This window comes from Phaethon aethereus, assembly GCF_964289735.1.
Source record: "Phaethon aethereus genome assembly, chromosome: W".
Lineage (NCBI taxonomy): Eukaryota > Metazoa > Chordata > Aves > Phaethontiformes > Phaethontidae > Phaethon > Phaethon aethereus.
Genome location: NC_138581.1, coordinates 29057447 through 29080669, shown reverse-complemented (window position 1 = coordinate 29080669; position 23223 = coordinate 29057447). Strand labels below are relative to the sequence as shown.

At 41.3% G+C, this 23223-nt stretch overlaps 1 protein-coding gene across 1 annotated transcript; it reads right to left on the bottom strand.

Moving 5' to 3' along the window:
- Window positions 1-313: 313 nt before the first annotated feature.
- LOC309415162 (microtubule-associated serine/threonine-protein kinase 4-like) lies at window positions 314-22089 on the bottom strand (the record flags this gene model as incomplete). Its single annotated transcript, XM_082012598.1, is given in 9 exon segments — window positions 314-420; window positions 3430-3504; window positions 3507-3527; window positions 3530-3587; window positions 4308-4440; window positions 5449-5619; window positions 6316-6507; window positions 13213-13394; window positions 21892-22089. Coding segments are annotated over 9 exon segments (1137 nt in total).
- Window positions 22090-23223: the final 1134 nt, after the last annotated feature.

Sequence of the window (23223 nt, the reverse complement as noted above, 5' to 3'; positions counted from 1 at the left end):
TATTTAATACTGTATTCATGAAGGAAGCCCATCCAATGGCTAACTGGATCTTTGAGAGGTTTCTGTTTTACTTGTCAAAGTAAGAGAAGAATAAATGCAAACGACCACATGTAAACTCCACAAAAGGTCAGTCATCATCTATCTTCTTAAGCTCATATTACTGGTTTGAATCTATAAAATACCCTCTGCTATAATGGCATGTTGTCATGCTACTTGCCCTGATAGATGTTTCCCAGACAAAACGAATAGGTGAACAAAAGCTCCCAATGTAGAATGCCATTTCTAGCACACTAACAATTTAAAATAGTGCCTCCTAACCTGTTCCCAGTCTTTCCAAAGGATTCTGCCTGAGCAGCAGGATAATCAGATCCTGTGCATCTGGAGGTGGTGCTTCATCCTTTTCGGGCCAGTTGATTTCATCTAGCAAAACAGAAAATTGTTTGTTATTATTTAAGTCTGATCCCAACATTCAGCAGAAACTATGTGAAAGCTCTCATAGTGAGCTAGCAATAAAGTCAGAGTTAAGGCAACTTTTCCAAGTTGCTCTCTGTTGCATACCAATTACTTCTGATTTTAATACTCTCTATCCAGACTCCATAAACATATTTTTATGGTCCCATTTTCCTCAGAAGTATCCTTTAACCCAAAACAGTGTTTAACAACAGAATACAGGAATGCTTGGCTCATGGAAAACTATTGCAAAGCACTAGCATGCTTATATGCTGTGTTTCCGTCCTCCATCCCCCCAATCATCACAGTTTAAATTTTAGTTCTGTTCCACAGAAACTGCTGATAAGATGAACACAGCCGACCTGACTGACCAAGCAGTCACTGCTCGCATCTGTAATCCTTCTCTAATGCTAGTAGATTCACTGAAGTCATTGCTTCCATGACTAAGGGCTGAAGTATTGGACTCCGCTCTGGAAAGATACATGCCAATGTAGCTTTTTTCCGAGTCTCATACTTCAGAGGAAAAAAAACCTCACTCTACTGACTCATATACTACTAAGGCTTTTGCACTTCATAGCAAGTTGCACCTAAATCTTGCAGTCAAGATATTAAGCCCTGCAGCATTCAGGCAAGACTGAATAAAACTTCTGCCAAACCTTCATTTAAATTAAACAATGGAAAATTGTGCCAGTTTCAATATGAATATGAACTTTATAAAAACTTACACAGCAAGTTTTGTCTGATTTTTAGCAGAAGCTGCCTCTAAAAATGTAATATATTGCAGGTTGAGACAAAACTTGGCAGAAGTTTCTTGAGAGGTACAAGGATTTTGGCACCAGAGAAACAGAATGCTAGAAGCTCAGGAAATACAGAGGACTGTTAAGGATTTTGTTGTAATTATATGACCTAGAGTCTTCCTTCAAAATGATCATCATTGGAGAAATAATGATCAGAAGCTACACATGATGTTAATCTTTGCATTTCAGAGTTTAAAGAAAGGTACTGAAATAAACAGGCATGAAATGTAATCTGTTTCTGGAGGGTTATATTTAACCATGATCATTTTAGGCATCTAAGTTTACACTGAGGCCTCCCACAGTTGTATTCATAAAACTTAGGGGAAGGAAAGACAACCTACAACAAAGAAGAAAGGAGCTAAAATGAAGGGGCAAGATTTTAAAGTAGATTTTCAAGTAGAATGTAGATTTTACCCACAGAAACTGGAATAAAAGTCTATGCCATATATTTTGGATTCTGTAACATGGCTTTTACAGTTGAATACAAGGGGACTATATATATTAGCACAGGAATCTTACCCAACTAAAGTTCTCATGCAGATATTGACAGTCAGAATGATTTCAGTAAGTAAGGATATTAAAAAAAAAAAAAAAAGATAAAAGCCTGAAAAGACAAAATCAAAACAAGAAACTATGCTGACCAACAGTCTTGGAGAGTGACTGGGAATGGATCAGGTTTACAAACATACACATCTATAGATAATTTCTGGAAGATAAATGGACACATTCAAACAGATAAAGTTATTTACATAAATATCAGCTAGACTGTAACACATGACAATTTGGTTTACAAAATGTAAAATTAATGCAATGTGTGAAATAAAGTCTAAAGTGCAAATTTTGTTATTAATTTTAGACTATTCCCTCGCCTCCTCCCAGTCAGAGAGCATAAAGATAAACACACATGTGCATGTGTCTGGAAATGCAATAAAAACATGAGTTATTTCCATGTTTGCCTGCCTAAAGCTTCCACTGCAGTTTAAATCTGATTTGGAAAATAAAGCATGAATATGTATCGCAGCCATGAGGCATCCAGAACAATGCCAGCATTTGCTGCTTGTGTTAATTAAACAGTTGATTCTCCTTGCCACTCAGGCTTTGGTGTATCACATCAGAAAACAGCATGGTTATAAATCCATAAACAGCTAGGATGTTGTATAAAGAGGTCATATAGTAGAGGCAACTCACAAATCTATTTCATTACCATTTACAAAAATGCCTGGCTTTCAACTTCAGAGGGAGGAAAGCGAGATGATGACAGAGTGTCTCCTTATGTAGAAAAGGGGATTTGTTGCATTCTCAGAGAACAAGGAACCAGAGATGCAGTTAGTTCTGTTTCTATTGGGTTTTTTGGTTAGTTGGTTGGGTTTTTTTGGTCTTAGCTAATAGACCTTTTAAGCAGACCATAAAACAGACTGGAAAATATTGAGTAACAGAGGTGCCATTCTGTTAAATCTTTGGCATAAATAGCGGCCTTCTACATCTATGCATCTGGGAAATTTATGGAAACAGCAGGTAGGATAGTAAATGATTCTGCTTAATTGTCATTCAGTTTTGCCACAAGCCACATAACCTGCAAGCTGACCCTAAGTATTGTTAAGATCTAAAAGGTTATTGAATTTTAAATGAAAGAAGAACAGCTGTTACAGGAATAACATTACACTACAACAGTCACCAATGAAATCATTAACAATCTGTGAATTGAATTTGTTTCCTTCTCTTTCTCATTATTTATTATTCAGGAATCATTTGTTTTAGGGTTTTATTACATCTTTGTTAATTTCTTCATTGTGCCATGAGGCATTTTCCCATTTATGCAAATTTATGTTAACTGTTTCTTCTCTGGTGTAATTTCTCTACTAAAGACTGAAAACACTGGCATGACTTTTCTACTAATACTGTTTTTCTTTTTCAAACAGTGTAGCTTAACCATTGTACTTAACTGCATTTCTGTACTCAGCAACAATATATGGTAAATTCAGCTTTTAATCCAAATTTATTCTTATTGCTTTGACAGCAAATTGTATATTACAGTATTACAATAATGGTGTCTTTTTTTTTTTTGAGCAAAGCTAGCTTAAAAACCTAGTGTATCAGTAAAATCGTAAATATCTTTACTATTAACATAAATTGAAATGCTTCACAGCAAGCTAAGAAATCTGCTTTTTGTGATGATCCTCACCACTGATTATTTGTCCAAACAGCTCTTCTGGTGTATCTCCAAATAATGGCACACACCCAACAAGAAATTCATAATTCCCATAGCCCACCAGTCCACTGTTTTCCATAACCCTGTCTCAGTATCACTTCAGGAGCTATGTATTCAGGTGTACCGCAGACCTAAAAGAAAGAAAATAAGCATGATGGTGAAATAAGTCTAGTGGTACTAGCTATATCACATCACTTATAATTCTTGAAATGTAAAATAACGTGGAAACATGGAAAAATGGAATTCCGTAGGTTTTAGTCTGCTGAGTTTGTATAACATCTAATGTTTTTAGAATGACCTGTCTAACATTTACGGGCATCATAATCACATTTGCATGTCTGGCATGCAAAGGACAGTTTGCTTTTTGTACATGGGAGTCCATCACAGCAAATATTTTATTTAACTTAAACATGTCCTTATCTTTACATGAAAGTTGTGATGGTTTTATCTTAAGTAACTTTTACAATGAACAGATTGTGAGCAATGGTAATGAGGCAATGCTTAAAAGGAAATAGGCTATAGCAAGGATTTTAGCACCCTTGGTTGTACAATGCATCATAAGCTCCACAAATATTCTGCTGAGACTTCTGAATTCCTTATAAAAACAGTTTTCCATTTGTGTTTCTCACAGATCCACTTGCACACAATTAGGTTGCTCATCTTACTAATAGATCCTAATGTAGAAAGAAAAAAGCCTAGACTAATCTGCAGGGCATAAGTAAAAGAAACTGACATACACAACTGGAACACCAATGCAGAAATAAGTTTATACAGTATTACAATACATTCTGCTGGCAAAACATCACTTCATTTTAACACTCAACATAGAAATAAAAAAAGCTGTGTCTTACTTGTTTGTCAAGGAATTCTCTGGCGTCCTTCTCAATGTGACCCTCATACAGATTGGTAGTCAAACTCATTAGCCCCACCTTTGACAAACCAAAGTCTGTAAGCTTTATATGACCCATGTATGTTACCAATAAACTGAAAATTAGAATGATATGAAGTTATTGTGCTATAATTCAACATTATGTGATGATGATTATGATTATGATTGTGATTATTATTGGAAGAAAATGTTTCCTCAGGATGGCAAAAATATAAAGACAGATTAAAAAGTAATTTAACCAGGTACAAAATAAACAGGTTAAAAATCTGACAGTCTTACATTTGTTACTATTATTACCAGATATAAACAAACTTTTTATTTGCAATTGCACATCATCCTATAGAATCATACAAGTGTTGAGAGTTGAATGTTAGATGCTTCAAACAAAAAGAAAGAGTCATCACTCTGAAAGATCTAGAATAGAATAAATTTAGCTTTTGAAGTGGGCGTTTTCTGTCTAACAAGCTGGGTCATTCATTTGAAAAAACCTCAGGTATTAAGTTAGCTGGTAACTAATACTAACTGGCCTGAGGTTATAATGCTATGTAGGTACTGTCACTCAACACATGTGACTCCAATTTTTTTTTAAAATATGAAACAGGGGAAAGATTAATGGAGATACAACAGTCATAATTTTCACTACAGCTATTTGCTGTAATGCTATTTACATGTATAGGAGATATACTGTATTTCTAAATATTGAAAAAAAAAAAAAGATTTCCCATCTAGTCAATCTTATCTTTGTATATGCAAATATCTGCAAGTTGATGATACTTTGTATTAAACAGTGTTTTAAGCATACTTTGAAAGATCTTTTCCTTAATGACCAAAATGCATTTCCCTCCATTTCAGCCAGAAGAGTAAGTACATTTTTCTTTAGCTACTTTGATAGTCTCCCCCATCTTAAAGGAATTTAAAGTGCACTTTTGGAAAAAACACTTTCTCTGTAACTGCAGGTAATGAAAATTCACACATTGTGCAGGAACTGTGAATCTACATAACATTCACGATAACAAAAACATTTCATGCATAGCAAATTTACACCTTTCATATTTTATCTAACAATTTCAAAGTCCTCTTTTTGTTATATTCTATATACATACTTGTCTAGTTTCAAATCCCTGTGTACAATTACATAATTATGCAGGCATTCCAAGGCCAGAACAGTTTCTGCAAAGTACATTCTTGCCATGTCTACAGGTAAGGGACCCATATTCTTCATCAAAGTAGCACAATCTCCACCTGTGAAAACAGGACAAATGTTCCAGATGACACTATAAATTCTGAGTTGTATCAGTATAATCCATACAAGTTGCAGAAGTAGATGCAAAATGTAGTCATAAATGTTTATTTTCCAGTCAGATGATCCAATTGAACATGTAATCACACCAACTACTGTACTGGAAAAACAGTGTGAAGCTGGGAGCGAGCAGTACAAAGGTTCAGCTGGAAACCAATAAACCCTGTGCTGCTACTTTTAAAAAAAATTAAAAAAAAAGCAAATGCCCACACAACCATAGCCTGGGTGTCTCATCTTGCACTGTCTCTGTCCACTGTCTTCCTTCAGCATTAGCACCTTTTCAAATTGCTTCCTCTTCCCTCTTTCTTTGTAAAAATAACTACTACAAATACCCCAACACACGCTAATGAAAATTTGAACTCCAGAAAAGCAAACACCATTTCCACATGAACTTCAAATGCTAGGACACTTATGATTACAGTCTATGAAGAACTTATTGAAAGAGAAATTATTTCCCATTATAGCTGGAGCACAAGTGTTTTACAAGCTCTTACCAGTAGATGATGACTGGGAAAAAAGCCACCTTGTTGGATTTAAATCCTAAATCTGTATTGCCAGAGTACAGAAGATGGCCTTTCTAATGCAAGTACCATACAGTTTATTTTTCTTTCTTGGTGTAAAAAAACCCTCTTTTTCCTCTGTAAAACAGAACAAACACTTTACCTTCTACATATTGCATAAATGATGTCTTGTTTCAAAGGAGCAATACATGCTGACAACAAACGGATTTTCTGCAAACGTCAGGACATCACACTCGACAAAGGCCTGTTGAATCTGGTTTCGGAGGATAAGATTCTGCTTATTTATTTTCTTCATGGCAAATCTTTCTCTGGTTTCTTTATGTCTCACGAAATAAACTGCACTGAAGGAGTTCAAATGGGAGAGAAAAAGAAAAAGGACTGAATAACTGTATTAAAAATGTATTTTAAAAAACTTTTTTTACAAATAAATATATATATAAAACACTATAAATATTAAAGACTTGTTTTTAATTTAATGTAGTTGACCAGCCTTTCACATTAGAGAATGGCTACAGACCTCATTTGGTTTCATAACCAGGATGAGTCTCAGTGTCGTGGTTTAGCCCCAGCCGGCAACTAAGCATCACGCAGCCGCTCGCTCACTCCCCCACAGTGGGACGGGGGAGAGAATCAGAAGAGTAAAAGTGAGGAAAGTCATGGTTTGAGATAAAGACAGTTTAATAAGTACAGCAAAAGCCGCGCACACAAGCAAAGCAAAACAAGGAATTCATTCACTACTCCCCATCGGCAGGCAGGTGTTCACCCATCTCCAGGGAAGCAGGGCTCCATCACGCGTAATGGTTTCTTGGGAAGACAGGCGTCATCACTCCAAACGTCCCTCCACCCCTTCCTTCTTCTTTGTCCCAGCTTTATATACTGAGCATGTCGCCATATGGTAGGGAATATCTCTTTGACCAGCCTGGGTCAGCTGTCCCAGCTGTGTCCCCTCCCAACTTCCAGGGCATCCCCAGCCTTCTTGCTAGCAGGCCAGTACGAGAAGGTGGACTGTCCTTGACTGTTTAGCAACAACTCAAAACATTACCATGTTATCAACAGTTTCTCATCCCAAATCCAAAACATTGCCTCACACTAGCTTCTGTGAAGAAAATTAACTCTACCCTGGCTGAAACCAGGACACTCAGTCAACACAAATTAGTACACAAATTAGAAAAAAAACACCCCCCAAAAAAACCCCCAACAAACAGCAGATATAGCAAACTCTCTCACCTCAGACAGATTTTGGGCATTTCCATCAGCATAGGATTATATACAAACCCCAGCTATGGCACAGTGTTATCTGACAAATGCTTATTCTATAAGTGTGCTGTCAGATAATTATGACTCACAGTCTGGTCCAGGGGATTTTAAAACGTCACAGGTTTCTCACAAAGGTTGTCCAGAAGTTGCTTGATGGGGTTGCTCCCTCATTGCCAGGTACAAAATCTTCTGTACTTGTGCAGTCCCTGACATCAGCACTGATCCATATCAGGCGTAAGTTACCAGTAGGTAATCTGAAACAAAGATCATTGCATTAACTGCATGGTAATGTGGGAGTTGCGGGAGAAGGATGGACTTCACAACTCTATGAGAGTTATATTCTGAAGCCATTTATTGTCTTGCCTGACTCCAATATATATTATAATTTTCGCTTAGTCACTGCGCACACACATGATTGGTTACAGTTTGTTACACACATTACTGCAATTGGCTATATACAAAACATCACGCGCTGTCCATGCGCCTCTCACACAGTCAGGATTCGCTGCTTGCAGGTGTTCCTGTACTCCTTTGCTTCTTCTTAGTTGTTTACCACAGCTCCTTCTCCTCAAGGCCGAGCCGTGCAGATATCCAGCTGTTTACCAGCTTCTCAATGCCACAGCTCCTTCTCCTTAAGGTCGAGCCGTGCAGATCAACGCCACAGTTCCTTCTCCTTAAGGTCGAGCCATGCAGGGTGATCCCAACAGGGAGTAAGATGTATCTTGACATGCAGAATTTCCACTTGTGTACCGGGTACAAAGTTTCCTATAAGCTTGGTTAGGTAAGGTCAAGGCAGTGGGGGAAGCAAAATGAAAGAAAACCTCATGTAGACAAGCCTTCTTACTTTCAAGGCTCGGGAGAAGGAATCACTCTGCCATGAAACATCAATATATGACATTACTGTTGTATTTCTCAAAATCCCTTGTGACAAATCCTGAAAACATTTGTCTTGCTTGAAATCTACTTTGTAGCGTTTAATGCTTATAGCATCTCCAGTATATAATTACCACAGTAGCGAGTGTTTATGGAAAGAAAGGACAAAAAGGAGAAAATGGGGGAGGGAGGGGGATGGGACTCAATTATGTAGTTTTTTTAATTAAATTTGTTGCTCCCAATTATTACATACAATTATTTAAACACAAAACACAATTCTTGCTTTACTATTTTTATGAAGACTTCTCTTTAAGGCTGAGAGAGTTGGGGTTGTTCAGCCTGGAGAAGAGAAGGCTCCAGGGAGACCTTATTGCAGCCTTCCAGTACTTAAAGGGGGCCTATAAGAAAGATGGGGACAGGCTTTTTAGCAGGGCCTGTTGCCATAAGACAAGGGGTAATGGTTTTAAACTAAAAGAGGGTAGATTCAGACTACATAAGGAAGAAATTTTTCACAATGAGGGTGGTGAAACACTGGCACAGGTTGCCCAGAGAGGTGGTAGATGCCCCATCCGTGGAAACATTCAAGGTCAGGTTGGACAGGGCTCTGAGCAACCTGATCTAATTGAAGATGTCCCTGCTCATTGCAGGGGGGTCGGACTAGATGACCTTTAAAGGTCCCTTCCAACCCAAACGATTCTATGATCTTCACACAGCTACCAAAGTTACAGACACTGAAAAACATCAACACTGTTTCTGCTTTCCTTTGTGGAGGAAAACTTTTTCTATACAAGAAAATTTCTCTTACTGGTTCCAAAAGCTTTCATTAATCCTTTGCTCTTGTCTGAGCGTAGGGCAGGTAAGAGACATTACACCATTATGAAAGTAGGGGAAAACCACCTTGGGAAAAACCCAAGACAAACCCCACCCTTAGTGCCTCCTACTAAATCTCACTCCCTCTTGCCCCTCCTCCAAGATGGAATAAAGACCAAGTTATTCAGCTCCATTACTCCTCCCTGCTGGTTTCACACCTTTTGTTCTGCACCTCTTCCTTCTGCTCCCCTCATACTCATTTCTCTCTCCACCCCTTCTTTATAACTCTTTTCCTTTGCTTGTCTTTCCTTTACATTCTGGTTTTCCCCCTCTCTTTTGTTGCCATCTCCTGTCAGTCAGTCTTAGCTTCTTAATCTCATCTTTTCCTTTCTATATTTCAGTCCCCTTGTACACTCCTGGCACATAGAAAAGTGAGCCCTTCAGGTGCCTGAAGCTTCAATCCTTAAAAAAAAGTTACATGAATGAACTGAGGACTGACTGAAGACTTGGTATGCAGATCTTTCTCAGAGCTTTAATTTGGAGAGCATGTCAAGATATTAACCAAAGTATATTATTACAGCATCTTAATAAATGTCCTTCGCAGATCATGTGGGCCTGTAAGGTCATTACTACCTTATTTAAAGATGAAGAACTAGTAAGTTCTAACAACTATCCAATCCAGTAAATATGTGGGACATGCTGGTTATGTTTCCCCAGCTCTTTAAGTTGCGTTCTCCAGTCTTATAGTCACAGGCAGGTAACTGTATAAATTTCCACTAGGAATCAGTTATGCACAATTCCTCAGGAAAAATTGTTTAGTTCACGTGTACCAGACTCACGAGACAACTGCAATACAATTGTCTCTCTCATGTTTACAGATGCATACACTGCTTGTACTATATGAAGTGATTTTAAATGATCTGCAATGTATAAAAACATCTATCATTTACTTATTCACATCCCCCACTGTATAACATGGTAACCTGAGCAAACAGCATTTATGCTTTAGAAAGAAAACTATGCCCTAGACAGCAGCACGTTATTCCTGCAGATCTCCTTTCGTCCTCCAGGACGCTCCCAGTTCACAGCAACGATGCCATTTCCCCAGCCTACCAGTACACTAAACAAAGCACACTGCAACAACTGCGCCTGGGACTGCCTGCAACACCTGTGTTCTCAGCTCACAGAGTTCAAAAGATCATATTAAAATTTGCTGAAATGTCACTAAAATGATACACAGAAAATGAAATCTTCCCAAAGAGAAACAGTTAAATAAAGATATAAGGATATATAAATTGCCTGGACATAAAAAAAAAAGAAAAAATAAAAGAAGAGAGAAATGGGAAATCTTCCATGTTTCTGCACAGAAGTGGGGCTTTCAAACAAAGAATTTTCTTTCCTACCTCCCCCTTTCTGTTTTCATAACATGGCAACAAGAGATTTCCAAAACATCCTCCGATTTCACTGTATGGATCTCAACAGGTACACAAGTGCTCTGTATTTTATTGATGCCCTATTACAACAAAGCAAGCAAAGTATATTTCTCAAGAGAAAAAAAAATCATAAACTATGGCATTGTCCAAACATCACCTCCTTCCACTTCCAACATAAATCTCAACTTGAAAAGGTCTCTCTAATACACCTTTACCCAGGCACAAATATAAAACACTGTGCACATTTATTAAGATGACAAAAAAAACCCAAAAAAACATTTAACTGTGTTCCTGAATTGCTCCAACTTAACTGTTATGCAATCTGTCCCTCAAATCTTACAACCAAGATTCCTGCTTTTTCTCTAAGATACTTACAGGCTTCATACCTAGTTTACAGTCCTTTGGTAACTTCAAGAGACATTTTACAATCTAGTCTACATTCAGGCTAATCTAGCTGTGTTGCTTGCTTTGACCCAATTCTCTAATTTGTCAAAGGACCTTGAACTCCTTGTGGAAACACAGGTACTACACTTGCTGTTTAAAAGTTACAGCTGCTAACCAGGAACAATGCTTCATTTTCACAAGCAATTTCATGAGAAGAGACTGCTAAATTCTGTACTACCCTGGACTTATGTCTGATGTTGTCTCCAGTGTAGGGGAGCCATTTGTGAGGCTGTAATTCATGTTATGGCAATACGGTAAAGTTTACAGATAGTTATTTAAGATCAGAATTTACAAGCAATACTGTACCATCTCCTAGCTAGACGATGCCCATGACCAGATCAGATTTATTTGCGGATGGGGGAAATGCTGCCTAAAGCACTGCGGCACTCCTAACATGAGCATCCAGTGCAGCGTGGGTCTTCTGAGCCCCAGGACAACACACACAGCCTCCTCTCAGCAACATTTCAGACTTATCCTGGTCTGCCTAGCAGCAAATGAGATGCTAGCCATCTGAAGAAGAGAACATGATTCTTCTCTCACAACTGGTACTAGTTCTAGTTGTTTCAATCCATCACATAGATTTTGGCAAATAAAACCACCTCTCCATATCCAACAGTAGCAACTTCTATCTTTACAGCGGCTAGTAAACACAGGTGCAAAATGATGAAACCGCTGTCCAGATTTCCCATGGGAAACTCAGTAAGAACTGTTCTGTATTTGCAAAAGAAACACTTGAGAAATTTAATTCCTCATGAGTTTGTAGTATGCTGTACATTCAGGAAGGACAGAATTTGAGACCTTCAATGTGGTAACAACCTTTCTCTACCACTGAGAGGATTGCATTCGCTGCAAATATTAGATCCTCACACATATATTAGCTACAGAAGAAAGATAAGGCACTTGGCCTGCACTGTACTGGAAAAGGAGGCTCACTCAAGGGCAATAAAGTCCATGAGTTCAAAGTTCACCATTTTGAGTAAGTCCACAATGAATGATGAATATATGATCCCTAGCACAGAAATTGCCAGACTCTACTTTTTAAGCCGCTCTTTAATGCCATGGGCTTCTAGGAATTAAAGCCTCTTATTCTGTATAGACCAGGCCTCCACAGGGGTAAACAGAAAAGAAGGAATGCAGTTTATTTGACCAGAGGTGGTGCTACTTAAATGAACCTACAAAGCTGCACTCCCCCATCCCCTTCCACTTCTGAACTGGTGGTTTCCAGGCTGATGAAGAATTAACCTGATTGACAGGGTGTTATTCTGCAGCTGGGTAACTTTCTTAGTCCCATTCCCAATGCAACTATACACGGGCAAGTACTGTCAACCAGGTGGAGAAGGGACAGGAATGAGGACAGGAATGATCAACAATACTAGGCAGTACTAAATGCCTCCTGATCTATCAAGAGCTCAGGGTTACCTTTAAATCTGATCAGAGAGGCATTACTGTGCCCATCATCCTCAGGCCATTAAAATGGCATGCAAAACTCCAGTGGGTAGATTGCAGGTGCTTTCTCTTCCATGTCCAGGGTCTCTTCAAAGAGTGCTCAGTCCTATCAGGTTGCTGCTGCTGCTTCCTACATCAAGCAGAGGTAGTGCAGAGTTGAGTCAGTCTAATGGGGTCTGTGCTGGAGAGCAGCACAGCCCTCTCCACTGCTGTGCTGTGACACAGCCTCATTTGGTGATGGGCTCCTCACCTCAAGATGGAAACCCCTCTTTTTTGAACCAATACACCTCTCCTGGTCCTGCAGGTTAGAACAACAATTCCTGTCTCGATACATTTCAGCGCAGATGAGGAGCCAATCAAGGGTCTAATAGATAGTATATGATCAGAAAAGGAGACTGAAGAGAGACTTCTGTCTGCTGGTAGACACAATCCCTGCTCAGTACTTCCAGAAAACATTTAGTGTTCACTTAAGGCCTGGGCTAACATAATTTTCTCTTGGTCTTCCAGGATATCTCCAGATGATTCTACCACTGGGCCTACTTCTGAAAAATCTTTGTGATGTAATATTTTGTATTTTAATTTAATAAATTCATGATTGGCTATCAGGCTTTCCAAAAAGTTTTTCTTGTGAACTTCAAGTCTTAGCAAAAAAACAGGAAAGCAGAATTAAAAAAGCAGCAGTGCAAACAAAGTCCCTCACATAAACATCCCTGCAGTAAGAAATAATGGGAAGTTATGCAAAAATAAAATGCAAAAGAGCTGTTGCACTCATGGATTACTCACCCATAAGCTCCATTACTAATCAGTTTAATTGTTTCAAAATCACTTTCCTGAGGTTTCCTCTGCAGCTTCAATGAGGTATTGGAGCTCTTCAAAGTAAAAGAGAAAAAACAAATTAACACAGTACTTTTTTCAAAATCAGGGAAAAACAAAAAAACAAACAAAAAACCCCAACTATCACCAGGCTGTCACACCCTGATGAACCAGCTAAAAGCTCTGGCCAGTTAGCCGCACAGCGAGGGACCAAAGGGGTTCCTGAAGCAAAGCTGCTTTTTCATCAAAAAGGTATCATCTGTTACGCCATAGCTATCTGTCCACTCATCTACATGCTAGGGTTACAGCAGACAGGCACAAAGGCTTTTGGTAAAGGAGTTACTGGCGATTCCTATCTAGAGCTATGCACTTCCGTGAATCCCACCAGGCACTCACTGGCCATTGCTTTCCCATTTTAGTAAATCTGACTCTGGCAGTACAGCCTGGTAGTAACAAAATGTAGATGAGTTCTCGTTCATTCAAATAAAATTTTGTACATTTCTAACTAATGTTAGGATAGACTGTGATATAACTTAGGATGAACTGTTAAGAGAGACACAAAATGAAAGAGAAAAATATGGAAGATAAAAATACATTAATTCTACCATTGCAGAGGTCACTTTCACCTACTTGTATGCCAGAATATTTTCAAAATGGAGATGCCCTGAGTACTGTACAACATTTTTCTAGCTTTAATTTTTAATTAATCTTTAAGATCTAAGTGTGAATTAGAATTGGGGGGGGATGATTGACGAGGGGACGGGACCTCCAAATTCAGTATTCCAAACCCACAAGATACTTTTCAAGATGTTTTCCAAATCTCAAAAAGTTCTATGAACCCTTTCTAGGCAGTCTGTTAATAGTTAAGGTTGAAAGAAGACCTGGTTGGAACATTTTCAATGAAACACTTGCTAAAGAAATAATTCAGTGCAAGAAGATTAGTGAATATGTCAATAGAATGAATTACACAGGAGCAGAGAGTGAAGATTTATTAAATTGCTTAGCCCACTTGCCTGCCAGTACAGGATTCTTCCAAATTGCATATTTATGATTATTTTGAATGGTCCTTTGCTTTACTTTTAAGTTATGCTGCCTGCCACTTCCCATTTGTATTTATTCCACAACTACACTTTTGAGAAAATGTTTCCAAATATTCATGCTTTATTTTTCTTTACTTATTTCATCACCTCCCCCAGCTATGTTCCTTTATTACACTGCATTATCCTTCCTTTATTTCTTCAACATTTACACAACACAAATAACTTCACAATTACAATCTCTTAAGCTACTACTAAGCCAGTTTGCACCTTAGATTCTCCTAAGCGCTTCAGCATTTCCCTTAAGCCTTTTAGTTATTCTTTCTGACTTTTCTCCAATTTGTCAGTATCCTTCCACTAAATAACACTCAGGTCTAATATGGTATTTTAAACGCAGATGAACAAAAGCAGCAGAGTAAGAAACACCCTTCATGGAAGGTTCTCTGGAAGCCTTCATAGGTGGCATTTTTCCATAAAATCAGAAATTATCTCAAGATAATATGACATTTACCGGAGGATGATGTCTTTTTTTGGAGCATATCAGAACTAGTTTAAAAATACAGGCATGAAGTATCTGTTAAACTCTACTAACATTTGTAAATGCCTGTAAAGCACCACTGAATTACCTATGCATCCCCCAAAATTGCACTTGTTTTTTCTTTCCACTTTCACTGAAAATTGACACTAAATTGTTAGAACTGCATTTTACTTTGCTGACTGAAATCCAAGCTATAAGAACAAACTTTTAAAAATAAGAATTTAAATTGACAGCATTTAAGCCCACAATATTCAACCCAATCAACTCCTCCACTTTGTTTTTCTTTTGTCAACCTGAACAAGCATCTGACAAAATATTACTGTATGATATCCATTACTGTAGTCAAATATTTTCAAACACAGATTAAGAAGAACAATGCACAATCTTCCAGATTGCAAACTAGCTTTCTGAATCCAGGCTATTTGCTAACTTGCTCATTTCTTCCTCATTTCTTCCTCATCTCTTCACTGGATTGGTTCAGACTCTTAGTTTATTAGCTGCCTCTGTAAATGGACTGTCCTAAAATCTGTTTAAAATACTTTATTTTTTATGAAAGGGTTTAAATGTCCTTCCAAAAGGAAAATAAATGCATTCATTAAACAGAAATAAAGGAAGCAGTGGTGGAATTTGTGGTAAAACATCCTCCACATGCTGAACACTGTAACTTCATGGAACCTAAAGATACTGCAACATCTAGGAAAACATAAAGTTTTGTTCCAATATTTTTTGCAAGCCTTCTGTCTGCTGAGCACCATGGTGTTAGTCTAAGGATTAACCACTGTTCTATTCAATCCATTTACAAATACTGGGAGAAAATCCAAGGTGAGGGTGAGGAATGGATGGACTATGATGGATGAGGGATACCCAACACATTTATTTTTCCTTGCTCAGATTCAGCAAAAGCAGCAACATAACAGGAAAACTTACACTTATTCATGCATCCGATTCCAGAGTTTCTGCTGTGCCATTTTCACAGTTAGCTAGCTGAGCTATTTCAAGAAACAAAGATTAGAAATTTCATTTTTAACTATAGTAAGTACAAAACTAAATGAAGTACAGAAAATCTGAGAGGTGACTTTTCTGGAATAGTTAATAAACGTGCTGCCCCATCTGTAGTAGTTGTCTAATAACTTTTCAGGCATTGCGAAGCATGTATTAAAAAAATCCCACCTGGAAGACAAAGACCTGCACCCTCAGGTCCTTTTCCGCCAGGCAGCTCTCCAGCCACTCCTCCCCAAGCCTGTAGCGTTGCATGGGGTTGTTGTGACTGAAGTGCAGGACCCGGCACTTGGCCTTATTAAACCTCATACAGTTGACCTCAGGCCATTGATCCAGCCTGTCCAGATCCCTCTGCAGAGCCTTTCTGCCCTCGAGCAGATCAACACTCCCGCCCAACTTGGTGTCATCTACTGAGGGAGCACTCAATCCCCTCATCCAGATCATCGATAAAGATATTGAACAAGACCGGCCCCAGAACCAAGCTCTGGGGAACACCGCTTGTGACCAGCCGCCAACTGGATTTAACTCCATTCACCATAACTCTCTGAGCTCGGCCGTCCAGCCAGTTCTTTACCCAGCGAAGAGTAAACCTGTCTAAGCCACGAGAAACCAGTTTCTCCAGGAGAATGCTGTGGGAGACGCTGTCAAAGGCTTTACTAAAGTCCAGGTAGACAACATCCACAGCCTTTCCCTCATCCACTAGGCAGGTCACTTGGTCATAGAAGGAGATCAGGTTGGTCAAGCAGGACCTGCCTTTCATGAACCCATGCTGGCTGAGCCTGATCCCTTCGTTGTCCTTGACATGCCCTGTGAGCGCCCTCAAAATGAACCTCTCCATAATCTTCCCCAGTACGGAGGTCAGGCTGACAGGTCTTACTGGATATGGCGGGGAACATTGTCTCCAAGGACGAAGACATGGTTGAGGTACTTAATGCCTTCTTTGCCTCAGTCTTTAATAGCCAGTCCAGGTATCCGCAGGGTATTCAGCCCCCTGAGCTGGAAGACAGGGAAGGAGAGCGCAATAACCCACCCATAATCCAGGAGGAAGCAGTTAAGGACCTGCTATGCCACCTGAACACACACAAGTCTATGGGGCCTGATGGGATCCACCCGAGAGTACTGAGAGAGCTGGCGGAGGAGCTTGACAAGCCACTCTCCATCATTTATCAGCAGTCCTGGTTAACAGGGGAGGTCCCAGAAGACTGGAGGCTTGCCAATGTGACGCCCATCTACAAGAAAGGCCAGAAGGAGGATCCTGGGAACTACAGGCCTGTCAGCCTGACCTCCGTACCAGGGAAGATCATGGAGCGGTTGGTCTTGAGAGTGCTCACAGGGCACCTGCAGGACAACCAAGGGATCAGGCCCAGCCAGCATGGGTTCATGAAAGGCAGGTCCTGCTTGACCAACCTGATCTCCTTCTATGACCAGGTGACCCGCCTAGTGGATGAGGGAAAGGCTGTGGATGTTGTCTCCCTGGACTTTAGTAAAGCCTTTGACAGCGTCTCCCACAGCATTCTCCTGGAGAAACTGGCGGCTCGTCGCTTGGACAGGTTTACTCTTCGCTGGGTGAGGAACTGGCTGGATGGCCAAGCCCAGAGAGTTGTGGTGAATGGCGTTATATCCGGTTGGTGGCCAGTCACAAGCGGTGTTCCCCAGGGCTCAGTTCTGGGGCCGATCTTGTTCAGTATCTTTATTGATGATCTGGATGAGGGGATCGAGTGCTCCCTCAGTAAGTTTGCAGATGACACCAAGCTGGGTGGGAGTGTTGATCTGCTGGAGGGTAGGAGGGCTCTGCAGAGAGATCTGGACAGGCTGGATCGATGGGCAGAGGCCAACTGTATGAGGTTTAATAAGGCCAAGTGCAGGGTCCTGCACTTCGGCCACAACAACCCCATGCAACGCTACAGGCTTGGGGAGGAGTGGCTGGAGAGCTGCCCGGCGGAAAGGGACCTGGGGGTGCTGGTTGACAGCCGGCTGAATATGAGCCAGCAGTGTGCCCAGGTGGCCAAGAAGGCCAACAGCATCCTGGCCTGTATCAGAAATAGTGTGGTCAGTAGGAGTAGGGAAGTGATCGTGCCCCTGTACTCAGCACTGGTGAGGACACACCTTGAATACTGTGTTCAGTTTTGGGCTCCTCACTACAAGAAGGATGTTGAGGTGCTGGAGCGTGTCCAGAGAAGGGCAACGAAGCTGGTGAGGGGTCTGGAGCACAAGTCTTATGAGGAGCGGCTGAGGGAACTGGGGTTGTTCAGTCTGGAGAAGAGGAGGCTGAGGGGAGACCTTATCGCTCTCTACAACTACCTGAAAGGGGGTTGTGGCGACGAGGGTGTTGGTCTCTTCTCCCAAGTAACTAGTGATAGGACGAGAGGAAATGGCCTCAAGTTGCACCAGGGGAGATTTAGATTGGATATTAGGAAAAATTTCTTTACCGAGAGGGTGGTCAAGCATTGGAACAGGCTGCCCAGGGAGGTGGTGGAGTCACCATCTCTGGAAGTGTTCAAAAAACGTGTGGATGTGGCACTTCATGACATGGTTTAAGGGACATGGTGGCGCTGGATTAATGGTTGGACTTGATGATCTTGAAGGTCCTTTCCAACTTTAGTGATTCTGTCTGTAGTTACTGGGATCCTCCTTCCGGCCTTTCTTGTAGATGGGCGTCACATTGGCAAGCCTCCCGTCGTCTGGGACCTCCCCTGTTAACCAGGACTGCTGATAAATGATGGAGAGTGGCTTGGAAAGCTCCTCTGCCAGCTCCCTCAGTACTCTTGGGTGGTTCCCCTCAGGCCCCATAGACTTGTGGGTGTCCAGGTGGCTTAACAGGTCCTTAACTGTTTCCTGCTGGATTATGGGGTGTTTATTGTGCTCTCCTTCCCTGTCTTCCAGCTCAGGGGGCTGAATACCCTGAGGATAACTGGTCTGACTATTAAAGACTGAGGCAAAGAAGGCATTAAGTACCTCAGCCTTTTCCTCATCCTTGGAGACAATGTTCCACCCCATATCCAGTAAGGGATGGAGATTCTCCTTGGCTCTCTTTTTCTTGTTAATATATTTCTAGAAGCATTTTTTCTTATCTTTTACAACCGTGGCCAGATTGAGTTCTAGCTGGATTTTTGCCTTTCTAATTTTGTCTCTTCTTAACCTAACAAGATCCTTGTACTCTTTCTGAGTTGCCTTCCCCTTCTTCCAAAGGTGGTAAAGTTTCCTCTTTTCCCCGAGTCCCAGCAAAATCTCCCTGTTCAGCCAGGGCAGTGGTCTTCCCTGCCAACTCGTCTTGCAGCACATGGGGACCACCTGCTCCTGCGCCTTTAAGATTTCCTTCTTGAAGGCTGTCCAGCCTTCCTGGACCCTTTCGCCCTTCAGGACTGTCTCCCAAGGGACTCTCTCAACCAGTGACCTGAACAGGCTGAAGTCTGCCCTCCAGAAGTCCATGGTAGCAGTTTTGCTGACCCTCCTCCTTACTTCACCTAGAATCGAGAATTTTATCATGTCATGGTCACTAAGCCCAAGACAGCCTCCGACCACATCTCCCACCAGTCCTTCTCTGTCTGTAAACAGCAGGTCAAGCGAGGCACCTCCCCAGTAGGCTCACTTACCAGCTGTGTCAGGAAGTTATCATCTTCCACACACTCCAGGAACCTCCTAGACTGTTTCCTCTCTGCTCTCTGGTAAGTTGAAGTCCCCTACAAGAACAAGGGCTAGCAATTGTGAGACTTCTGCCAGTCGCTTGTAGAATGCTTCATCTGTCTCTTCACCCTGGTTGGGTGGTCTATAACAGACTCCCAGCAGGATATCTACCTCGTTGGCCTTCCCCCTCATCCTTACCCATAAGCACTCTACTTGGTCTTCAAAATTGTTGATTTCTATGCAATCAAAACACTCCCTAACATACAGAGCCACCCCACCACCTCTCCTTCCTTGCCTATCCCTTCTGAAGAGCTTATAGCCATCCATTGCAGCACTCCAGTCATGAGAGTCATCCCACCATGTTTCTGTGGTGGCGACTAAGTCATAGGTGTCCCGCTGCACAATGGCTTCCAGCTCCTCCTGTTTGGTGCCCATGCTGCGTGCATTGGTGTAGATGCACTTGAGCTGGGCTATCGATTTCGCCCACAACATTGGCATGCCACCCCTAGGCTCATCTCTAGTGAGCCTGGTTTCATCCCCTTCCCCCTTCAAATCTAGTTTAAAACCCTCTCAATGAGGCCTGCCAACTCATAAGCGAGAATCCTTTTGCCCCTTGGAGACAGTTGCACTCCATCTGCTGCCACCAGGCCCAGTAAACAAAGTAAAAGTGCCTACAATGGACATAATACTGTACTGGGTGTGCGTGGCAAGGTTTTGGTAGCAGTGGGGGTTGCAGGGGTGGCTTCTGTAAAAAGCTGCTAGAAACTTCCTCTATGTCCAATAGAGCCAGTGCCAGCCCACTCCAAGACAGACCCACCGCTGGCCAAGGCCAAGCCAATCAGCAACGGTGGTAGCACCTCTGTGATAACATATTTAAGAAGGGAAAAAAAAACACCAGGCACACAGCACTTGCAGCTGGAGAGAGTGAGACCATGTGGAAAGAACTCTGCAGACACCAAGGTCGGTGAAGGAGGAGGGGGAGGATGTGCTCCAGGTGCCAGACCAGGGATCCCCCTGCAGCCCGTGGTGAAGACCATGGCAAGGCAGGCTGTCCCCCTGCAGCCCATGGAGGTCCACAGTAGAGCAGATATCCACCTCCAGCCCGTGGAGGACCCCACGCCAGAGCAGGTGGATGCCCAAAGGAGGCTGTGACCCCATGGGAGGCCTGTGCTGGAGCAAGCTCCTGGCAGGACCTGTGGACCCATGGAGAGAGGGGTCCATGTTGGAGCAGGTTTGCTGGTAGGACTTGTCACCCTGCGGGGGACCCACACTGGAGCAGTCTGTTCCTGAAGGACTGCACCTCGTGGAAGGGATCCAGGCTAGAGCAGTTCATGAAGAACTGCAGCCTGTGGGAAGGACTCACATTGGAAAAGTTTATGGAGGACTGTCTCCCGTGGGACAGACCTCGCACTGGAGCCGGGGAAGAGTGTGATGAGGAAGGAGTGGCAGAGACAACGTGTGATAAACTGACTGCATGATGAACTGACTGCTACCCCTATTCCCCGTCCCCCTGTGCCGCTCACGGGGGGAGGAGGTATAGAAAATCAGGAGTGCAGTTGAGCCCAGGAAAAAGGGAGGGTGGGGGGAAGGTGTTTTAAGATTTAGTTTTATTTCTCATTACCCTACTCAGATTTGATTGGTGATAAATTAAACTAATTTCCCCAAGTCAAGTCTGTTTTGCCCGTGATAGTAATTGCCAAGTAATCTCCCTGTCCTTTTCCCTACTCGCAAGCTTCTTGTTATACTTTCTCTCCCCTGTCCAGCTGAGAAGGGAAGTGACAGAGCAGCTTTGGTGGGTACCTGGCATCCAGCCAGGGTCAGCCCACCACATGCATGCTATACTCATTGTTTTAAAAATTATGTATTCGTAAAGTGCCGTGACTTATGTCATAGCGCTTTTATTTAGGCACATTCCAATTTTTTCTTAATTAATTCAGCTGACTATGGAAGTTTCAACAATTTCAGAAATTATTATTATTTCTGTTAATAAACAGTTTAATTATGAAAGGAATATTATAAATATTTTTAAATAAATAATTAAATAACCTCCAAGTAATGGAAACCTAAAGGTTGCTGTCTGCTTTCTCAACACAGCGGACAATTAATAGGGTTAAAAAAATAGAAAGTGTATACGTTTTCTCATTTATCCACAGTAAATGGAACAGCAAGCCTTCTCACTTAGGACTTATAAATTGCTTACAGACTGCGTGCATAACTTGCACTGCGTGACAAAATGCTGTTGTTTCTGAAATCTTTACAACCCATTTATTCCAGGCTAGTACACTAGGATGCCTTACAGTCTTTGTAGCAGTCATTATGTAGACTGAAACTGCTACGAATATCACTTTGACAATTATTTGTGAAAGTCATGATTATTTCAAGGCAACAACTCTTATGCAAACATTTAAACAATTTTTCAAGCAAACATAAGAGTAGTGTCATGGCTCTCACCTCCTGTAGCAATTTGTCTAATTTCTGCTGTAATTCAAGGAAGTATCGTGACGTGATGAGGCTCTGGTGGAATTTATCCAAACAATCTTGAGCCAGTTCTGTAACCTGATGGTGGGTAAAACTGAGCACTCCATCTGCCAGGGGAAGGACGTTATCTGGAGAATGATTTGTTATAATGTCTCGAAGCCTCTCTTCCATTTGAGCTGTGGCCTATAGACAAATAGATACATGATAAAACTTTACATGAAACTAACAGCCTCAAAGCTTACTTCTGATTCTGCAATGTTTCTGTACCATCTAAGAAGTTGCCCAGGTGGAATGCATGAAATGACTGAAGCAAAAAGGCAAGCAAACAGAAAGGCAAAATGACAGATGGTATTTCCCCACATAACCAGTCTAGAAAAGCAATAGCCTTACTGTTCTATTAAGAAGATCCTCCCTTTTGTCTGCCACCCATGATTAACTGTGCACTAATCTTGTGTTGAACACTAAAGAGAACTAAAATAAGAGCCATGACTGTAAAACCTTAAGAACAAGTCAAAATACTAATACAAAAAAAGAGTAACACTCATGGAGATCCACTTTATTTTGCTAAAACTGCAAATACTACAGACCAGAGTACCTTCCTTCCTTTCATATAGGTTATACCATGAAAATATTTCACTGGGCAGAGTTTGAAAGAACACTGATTAAAAGCACCACACTCTGTGAGATGTCTGCAGATTGCTAAATGTGTCTGCTTTAAAGAACCAACTGTTTCTCAAAGAATGGCAGATGATTAAAGATACCCTAAAGATAATTTTCTTCTTAACAAGTAATCCCACACCTCTTAATTCATAGCTCTAACAATGAAATGAGTGGGTCGTTTCATACTTCTGATTGTTGCTCGATCGCTCTGCAAACCTTGACAAATCTCTCTTTATATTCCTATGAAAAAATATGAAGAAACGTCTTCTATTTCTTTAAAATCATAGAATTGTTTGGGTTGGAAGGGACCTTTAAAGGTCATCTAGTCCAACCCCCCTGCAATGAGCAGGGACATCTTCAACTAGATCAGGTTGCTCAGAACCCCGTCCAGCCTGACCTTGAATGTTTCCAGGGATGGGGCATCTACCACCTCTCTGGGCAACCTGTGACAGTGTTTTACCACCCTCAGTGTGAAGAATTTCTTCCTTATGTCTACTCTAAATCTACCCTCTTAGTTAAGAACCATAAGCCTTGTCCTATCGCAACAGGGCCTGTTAAAAAGCCTGTCCCCATCTTTTTCATAAGCCCCCTTTAAGTCCTGGAAGGCTGCAATAAGGTCTCCCCAGAGCCTTCTCTTCTCCAGGC